The following is an 8,464-nucleotide window of genomic DNA, read 5'->3' on the forward strand; positions in this document are numbered from 1 at the left end:
CGTCACCATATTCCCACATATGTAAACAATTAAAAAACAAAACCAAACAAAAACAAAACAAAACCAACCCCCAAACCAATACAAAAGCGGGAAATGCATGTGTGGCCATGCCTCACAAAATAGGTCGGATAATTGAAGGGAGTCCCGCAGACCGCTGTGGCAAGCTGAAAGTAGGCGATCGAATCTTGGCCGTGAATGGGTGCTCCATCACCAACAAGTCGCATTCAGACATCGTCAACCTCATTAAGGAAGCGGGAAACACCGTTACCCTGCGCATCATTCCAGGAGATGGTAAAGTATATGTTTCCTGCTGTCTTACCTCACCCTCTTCTTGGTTTTGTTCCTGGGTTTTTTGCATCAGTTGGAGGTGCAAAGTCATGGAGGACTCAATTTCCACTCCCACTTTGGGAATTAGCAGTGAGGGAGCTTGTGCATCTTCCATAGCTTTAATTTTTGTTTCTTTCTATAGAAATGGAAATTCTTGTTTTTTAAACAGGGAGATGCTGATTCTACATTAAAAAAATAATATTCCATTCTATCGTGTTCCTCCACATATCTCCTTAAAATAATCTTCTGTAAATTTGGTGCATATCTCAGTGCACTTTGATTTGATTCTTAGGTTAATAATGCAGCTTTTTAGAATATTTGGGAATCACTGGTTAATATGTGGGATTCCTAAAGCTTTGTGTATACACAAAGCAGGCTATAGAGTAAAGAGATCACAGAAAGGGATAAACACTTTGTCATGTTTTAAGCTGTTTCAGGAGATGATTTGTTTTTATTCTGGATAAGTCAGTTTGGGAGTGAGCTCAGTACATTTTGAAATGATTTTGTTAAATGGCGATGGCTCTGGAGCTGCAGTGTGCTTGCAGCTGATCATTGTAAGAGTTACTGTAGACAGGATCTCACTGTTTCAGATCTAAGGGAACATGCAGGATCCCTAATAAAATACTGACACTTGGTACTGTCTTCAGGTCATTGAACTATTTAAGAAAAATAAGGATCTGTTTTATATATCAGTTTCATTAAACTGATCCCTAGCTGTGATGCCAAATAGGAACAGAGCAGAAACGTGTATGAAGTATCTGTAGTAGAACTAAAATTACCATGTTTCTAAATTATAAGTAGTTTGTTTGTTCCTTGTCCTGCTCTGCCATGGATGAGTTCAGAGTGAGAACTCATTAGGCAGATATCTTTTTACATTGGTCTCTTTTTAAGCTGAATCCACGAGTATAAGATTTGGTGGCTCAGATACAGTGCTGTTGAGCATTACTTAGAGTTGTACAGGACGTTATTCGCGTTCAGTGAAATATAGAGAAAGCGTGCTTAAGTTTGAAAGAAAGGTTGAGAAACTATGGCTGAATTGAACCTGGTACCTGTAAAGCAGAACGAAGAAGTTACATGAAGTGATTTTGCAGCGAGAAGCATTCAGTAGTTGCTAACTCTCATGCTTTCTAAGCTGAAATATGCATTTGGTGACTCCATAAAACATAATTATGCTATGTTTAGTTAGAGGATAAAAATAGGCCAGGATGAGAAATGATCTGGTTATAAATTATTTCTGTTCAGGATGATCTGTTTTGCATAAAGGTTTTATTTTCCTACTGTTTAGTAGCTACCAGGTCAAATGGTATATGATCCTTTGCTGCTTCCAGCAAATCAAGTGTTCATGAATAATAAAATGACTGTGAATCAGACTAACATCTGAGCTGGCCTGTGCGTGCCAGTTTTGGAAGGTAAACTGGAAGAAGAATTGCACACTGCCTATGTTTTGGTATCTGATCAAAATCAAGGAAAGTGAATCTTTGAATAAATACATTTTTTTTTTTTTTTAAAGCAAATATACCTAAGAAATAAATACCTTTTGAATGGTTTAAGAATTTTTTTAAAAGCATGTAGCCTCCTGACATGAACGCTCAGCCAGTCTTGTTCAAAGAAATGTGTATACAAAATAGCATGTTAAATTGCTTAGGTTAGAAGGGAAATCTATACCTGTGACTGGCATCAAGGATTCCTAGAGAAGGTGGAAAACTGTAATTTAGGGAAGGAGTCAACTCTTCTTTCTCATAGCAATGCAGGCTTCAAGTCTTTTTATTTACTGTCCCTTTGAAATTCCAAGTCAGATTGCCATCTCTGCATAGGATTACCTGCATTTAATTTCCAAAAGCCAATAAGACCAGACATTCTCAAAATTGATGCAAGTTTACTCTAAAAAAATGATATTTAAGAAATCAGTCTCAATACTGTTTTCTTTTTGCTGTCTTTGAGTGCTTTTGTTGATTTGTTGTTTTCTTTTTGTTGCTTTTGAGGTGCTTTTTTGGTGAATACAAGTGGTCTAACAGTGCACTGTTGGGGAAAAAAAAGAATAAATCAGAAGCCATGCTTCTCAGATAAGCATGAAACTAAGGCTCATCACAAGACTCACAATAAACTCACACTGCTAATCTCTTCTAACATTATTAAAAACACCAAGGGTTTTTGCTGGGTAATAAATCTTGCACCAACTCATTGCAGGAGTGCATTTGCAACGAAGTTATGATGTTTTAACTTACTACCAGCTGATGCAAGGATACAGAGAGCTCAAAAATGACAAGCTTAGATTAGGCATTAATTGATGTTTGAGTGTTCTAGGGCAGAATAAAGCAAGGAATCAGTGAAATATTTAGGATTTAGAACGTACAATTGTAATTCTACTAGAGATAATTTTTCCTGCATTTGTGTTGCGTTCCAGTTTTGCACGGTGGCTGGCATGTATCCTGAACCAGTGTTTAAAAAACTAGCAAAATTATGCACAGCTCCTGACTCATGGGATAGGGTGGGCTAAAGATAGATATAGTCAAGTGGCGTGAAGATACATCTGTACCAAGATGTGTTGTTGCTCTACTTGGTATTCTTAGTGTGACCTACTAAAGGGTGGAAAACTTGCATTCTCTTTGAAGCCCATCTTCTTCTGATCTCCAAATATTTGTGGAGGTTTTCAGAGGTTTTTATTCTGGATGAATACAGAACACAACCATGTTTTGAGGCCATCTTATGTTGGAGACAAATTTTAGCATCAAGGCATCTTTACAAAATGCACAGGTTTCTTAAAATCCAACAGTGTAACCACACATAGGAACATCTCCTTCTCACCCAAGCCAGCTGTCAGCAGCACATCCTCACAAGAGCATGTTTTGGTCATGCCTACCCTGAGAGGTGCAGACAAACCCAGGAGCCTCCTGTGCTCTCTGAGATTCTGAACACAAACCAGCTCTGCTCTGGAAGATGTTACAGCTCCATATGCTGAGGGTTTGGGCATGTTAACTTGGATACAATGCTGCAGGCAAAGGAGCTGTGCTCTCATTGTGCCCGTCTGTTTAAATGGTTCTTTTTCTGTTTCCCTTTTCCTGAGCTTCCCTTGACATGCACAGAAAGGAAAAACCTTCACAACTGAAATAAATCCATGAAACAAAATAGATTCCCAGGACCAAGTAAACCCATGATCACCACCTCTCCTTAACTCAGGCAAAAAACCCTCCCATTTCTGCAATTTTGTGTTACAACTGGACTCTGTTTAATAATGGCAGATTTCTCCATAGTCAGAAAATGAATTACCAGATGCCTGGAGCTTAAGAGGCAAACAAGGGTAGGGTAGGAGACCTTATAATTTTATGTTGGAGAGCCAGATTTTCCCACCCAGTTTTCATTGCTGTTTTCTGATGGTGTTTTTCTATAAGTGGGATTGGAACTGGAGAAATTCAGTCAAGAAACAAAGTGCATGACCTTAATTTTAGGCAGAATTTTAAATGAGTTCTGGGTTAACCCTGGTCTTGTTGAACTATATGATAAAGCTCCAAAAGGACAAAGGGACTATTTTGCCATGCCATGCTGTGAGGGACACCTAGATCATCCCTTTTCAGTTGTGCCTATAGCAACTCCCATCCCAGTTTTGTGAAGCAGGAGGAAGGACCTTTCCTTCTGTGCATAGAGAAGCGTGGTATTTGCACAGGCTGATGTTGGGCTGAGAGCCCTTTACCATGGCATAAATTGAGTTTTGAAGTTAATCCTCCTCTCTGTATTCTCTCAGTAAGCCCTTTTGTAGATGGTACCCAGAGCTGTTGATGCATTCGGTGCTGGTGGTTCCACATCCCGACCTGTAGCTTTGAGTGCTCAGGCAGCAGTAGGTTGCATTTCAAAGATGGATTTCAGGGACTTTGGGTTTTAGCCACATTCAATATCACCTTGTGAGGTATTAGATAAAAGCCACATCTCAATCCTACTGAAGATTGCAGTTTCTTATGGAGGAAGCACTGATAAGCTTATAATCCAAGGAATAGTTATTGCTACTATAAAATTAATCCAGTCAACCTACCATATTTGCAGACTTTAATGATTGGAATTCATATCATTAGACAACAGGCAAAACATTCTTCAACCCTTCCTCCACAAGTCAGTCTTTGTTCTGAGTGTGTCTAGTGGTCAGAGATGGTTTTCATCTAGATTTCCCAATTTTATTTTTTTTAAATTATTTTTTTCCTTTTTCCAGTTCGGTGGCCTCAGGTTTTTCTTAAGAATAATGAGAGTGCTGATGTATTTGTTTACTGAAAAACAACCCTAAAAAACCTTATGTATTTATTATATAAATATGCTATATATACAGTGTAAATGTATAAAAATATTTGACTCCCTGCTCTACACTATTTGTGATGTGTAGCTGTGGCAGTTTCTGGTATCCACATTTTTTGCTAATTAACTTCTGCAGGGAGGATTGAGCTAAATATGATGCCTTCACTAAAGCCTTGGCTTTTTCAAGAGCATATGATACAGCAGCAGCAGTTATGTGACAGTTTCCTAGTTGGTTAGGGGTGTTCAGAAGTTTTTCTCTTACAAGAAGAAAAACAGATTACATAATAATTTGGTGCATCTGATGACAGATACCAGAAAAAACTGAGCCATGAGGGATAGATCATGTTAAGTTTCAATGTGTAACTCAAGAACCAATATTTCTCTGCAAGTGAGGTGCTATACAGTTTGATGTACATAATTACTATGACTTAGCTTAGACTTTATCCTGTTTATTTGAGATTTAAGAAATTTGAGCCAATCTCAAGCTCTTTAAAAACAACATAATGATGCTTTCCAGTGAAATGCCTTTATAAAACTTTTGTTTTATCAGTGAATAGCCAATGGTCTTGCCTCATAATGAAAATAAATTTATTTTACAGAATCCTCCAATGCTACTTTATTGACCAATGCAGAAAAAATTGCTACAATTACAACCACACATACTCCTCAGCAAATACCACAGGAGACCAGGTCAGATTGTTTTCCTTGAGGAGATCATGTTGACATCCTCCCTCTTTGGTTGCTTCTTGATTGTCTTCACATGCCATGAGCTGTATTTTTCCTCTCTCCCTCTTTCTCTCATTCTTTACAGCAGGAACAACACCAAACCAAAGCAGGAATCCCAGTTTGATTTCAAACCACCCCAAGCAGCCCAGGTAAGGAGTACCTTTCTGGTTGTTTTGTTTGCCACAGACTATTGCTTCCAATCTGCTGGAGGGCTGTGTTGAAAATTCCAACTGGGAAGCTGTTCTCCCTCAAGCTGTTTGCTGAAGAAAGAGGAAATTGCTGATTAGTTTCTTAGTATGTGTTGCTGTTTTTTCAGCTGAGAAACATTTCCAGCACATTCTCATCAAGACTTTTAGGGAGAACAAAATCAAACCAAACAAAAAAAAAGATGTTGTATTTACGACAGTAATAATTTGTGTGTTTGTTTATTGAATTGTGTATTTTGAGGAGTCTCTCCAGGAAGTACTGTTGTGTGCAAATGATAAATTCAGAGGCAAAAAAGAGGAAAATTTAATAAGGGGCAGTAGCTGAAGTGTTGCAGCTTTTGCAGACAGCACCTTACTAGAGATATTATCTATCTCACTGTTAACTTTCCTTGCCACTGGCCATCCAAGAAGTAACCTCTTCCATTAGGGACTTTGGAACATCTCTATACCAACAGCATCTGTGAAAAGCGATGCATGTAGTTTTGAGCTTCTTGCAAAGGAATAGATGAAAATCTATTTCCTATAAAAAGGGCAAGCCAGCACCATGTCATAGACTCATCCCAGGTTCCATTAGACGTTTAATTAAAGCCTGGCACTGGAAGTTGCCAACTGGGTTGCCCCAGCCTTCCTTTGCAGTTGGTAAAACACTAACCACTTTCCAGAAATGTGCCTTTCTGCCCTGGGCACAGGAGGTGACATGTGAAAGAGATGTCTAAAAATATGTGGGACAAGGCCGAGCCCATTCATCCTAACAGCCCTTTGCAGACCACCACCAGCACTCCAACTTGCAAGGTGGGATCTGAAGAAGCAGGAAATCCTAGTCTGTGTGTGAAAACTCAACTGATTTTCTTTTTGTAATTATGAGTAACAAAAGTAGTAATATTTGTTGATTGAATAATTTAAAAATGAGAGCAGAGCAGCATTTAACTTTCTGTTCAATTGTGCATATATTATCTTCCCTCCAGCAGGACCAAGACTTTTACACTGTTGAGCTGGAAAGAGGAGCCAAAGGGTTTGGCTTTAGCCTGCGTGGTGGCCGGGAGTATAATATGGATCTGTACGTGTTGCGGCTAGCTGAGGATGGTCCAGCTGAGAGATGTGGGAAGATGAGGGTATGCACAAACAGATTTTAAAAACATACTTCTTTGCAATAAGTTGCCTTCCCTGCTTCTCCCCTGCAGGCACACCTTCTGCTGTGCCAGCTAAAAAGAAAATTAAATGTTAACGGAAAGGGGCAGTGGTTCCTATTTACTTCTGTCAATGGCTCCTGTCAATCTTTGTGTACAGTCTATAAGAGTGCGTGTGCATTGGAAAGTTTCACCCTCTTGTTCCAACCCGGGTTTCCAAATTCTGATATGTGGTCTGACTTTTAAAGCATAACAAAGGTATGTGTAGCAGTGAAAATGTAATAGCCGCAATCTTTGTCAGCTCCTTCATAGCTGGAGCTGTGGAGTAGAGAATTGGGGTGTCCCACCTGATCGTCTCCTCTGCCAGGGGGTAGAGTGGTGAGGGAATGTGTATACCAACACATGGTTTGCAAAGTTATAGCATAGTTTTTGATTAGTATTAACTGTTAACATCACATATCAACTAGATTATAAACGTTATAACAAGGATGTGTTATAAAATGCCTACACAAAAATTAAATTGCCAAATTTTATGTAGTCCTTGCTCATCTCTTAGAGAATGCATGATAACTTTACAGCATATGTCTTTTTCTTCTCCAGATATATCATACAAAGGGCATTTTCAAAATTCTTTTACTAGGGGTAGATTTGTAAATCCAAAATTTTTGCTGATGAAAATAGATCAGTGCTGCCCTGTGGAAACTGATGTTTTCACAAGGTCTTCCAAGGCTTGTTTTCCTATCCTGATAAGTGATTATATGTACAAAAGCAGGTTTACTGGTTCAGAGTATGTATCTATATCCAAGTTAGAAATGGACCTGGAAAAGTTATGTGAACATCCCAGTTACAGCAGATTGTAAAACAACTATTTTGACCAATGACTTTACAAATAATCAAAAGAAAATAAAATAACACCAGTTCTAACACAGCTTTAGGTATTGAGCAACACAGTAATGAAAGTATTTTGCAATACAGAAATTAAGTGTTTTGATACCTGAAGCTTTCCCTGTTGTCTTCATGTCTTCAGGGCCGCTGCACACTGTTTTTTGTGGACTGTCACTGGAAGGAGTTGGGCATATTTAGCTTCACTTGGTGCATGGTGGTTCTTCCACCTTTGCTTGTGGTGTGCTGGTGGTGACCCTTGTGGGGCTTGTTTCTAATCTTAAATTCTTTTCTTTATTACATTGACAGATCGGTGATGAAATCTTAGAGATCAACGGAGAAACTACCAAGAACATGAAGCACGCTCGGGCCATCGAACTGATTAAAAATGGTGGCCGCAGGGTCCGCCTGTTTCTGAAACGTGGAGATGGCTCTGTCCCAGAATATGGTGGGTCAAACTATGAAAACATTCCTTTCTTCCCTGGCATCACTCCATGAATGATTTATCTCAAGATCTGAAGCGGGAATTCTTTTTTATTTTCCTTTCTCACCAGTGTCTTACCAACCTTTGCAACATATGGTTAATTGCCTCGCTTGTGCTGAATTTTCTACACATTTCATCCTTTGCTTGCTTCCATGGACTTGGGGCGCAGTGTAAGGCAAGATCATCATAGCAGTATTTTTGGTGATCAGAGAGGAAAACAAAACAAAACCTTATTGTCTTTTCCAGCCAAACAAGGAATGTCATTGAACTGTGCCAAACTGTTTCTCAGCGGCTGAATTGTTGTTTCAAATAGGTCTCTACTTCTAATCAATGCAAAAACTGGGATCCTACGTTATTATTCTGAAGCAGTGATTTTTTTTTTTTTTGGTTAGGTTTTTCTCTTAGTTCCTGTCTGTATCCATAGACATGAATGC

The 8,464-nt window shown here is 38.9% G+C and overlaps 1 protein-coding gene across 1 annotated transcript in view; it reads left to right on the forward strand.

Moving 5' to 3' along the window:
• MAGI1 (membrane associated guanylate kinase, WW and PDZ domain containing 1) overlaps positions 1–8,464 on the forward strand; it is a 172,110-nt gene that overhangs the window by 159,948 nt on the left and 3,698 nt on the right. The window contains exons 19-23 of the mRNA XM_010162596.1: positions 88–291; positions 5,205–5,295; positions 5,420–5,480; positions 6,506–6,649; positions 7,856–7,994. Of these exons, the coding sequence (XP_010160898.1) occupies positions 88–291; positions 5,205–5,295; positions 5,420–5,480; positions 6,506–6,649; positions 7,856–7,994 (639 nt within the window). The remainder of the gene's footprint in view (positions 1–87; positions 292–5,204; positions 5,296–5,419; positions 5,481–6,505; positions 6,650–7,855; positions 7,995–8,464) is intronic.

This window comes from Antrostomus carolinensis, unplaced genomic scaffold, assembly GCF_000700745.2.
Source record: "Antrostomus carolinensis isolate BGI_N321 unplaced genomic scaffold, ASM70074v2 scaffold6952, whole genome shotgun sequence".
NCBI classification, from domain to species: domain Eukaryota; kingdom Metazoa; phylum Chordata; class Aves; order Caprimulgiformes; family Caprimulgidae; genus Antrostomus; species Antrostomus carolinensis.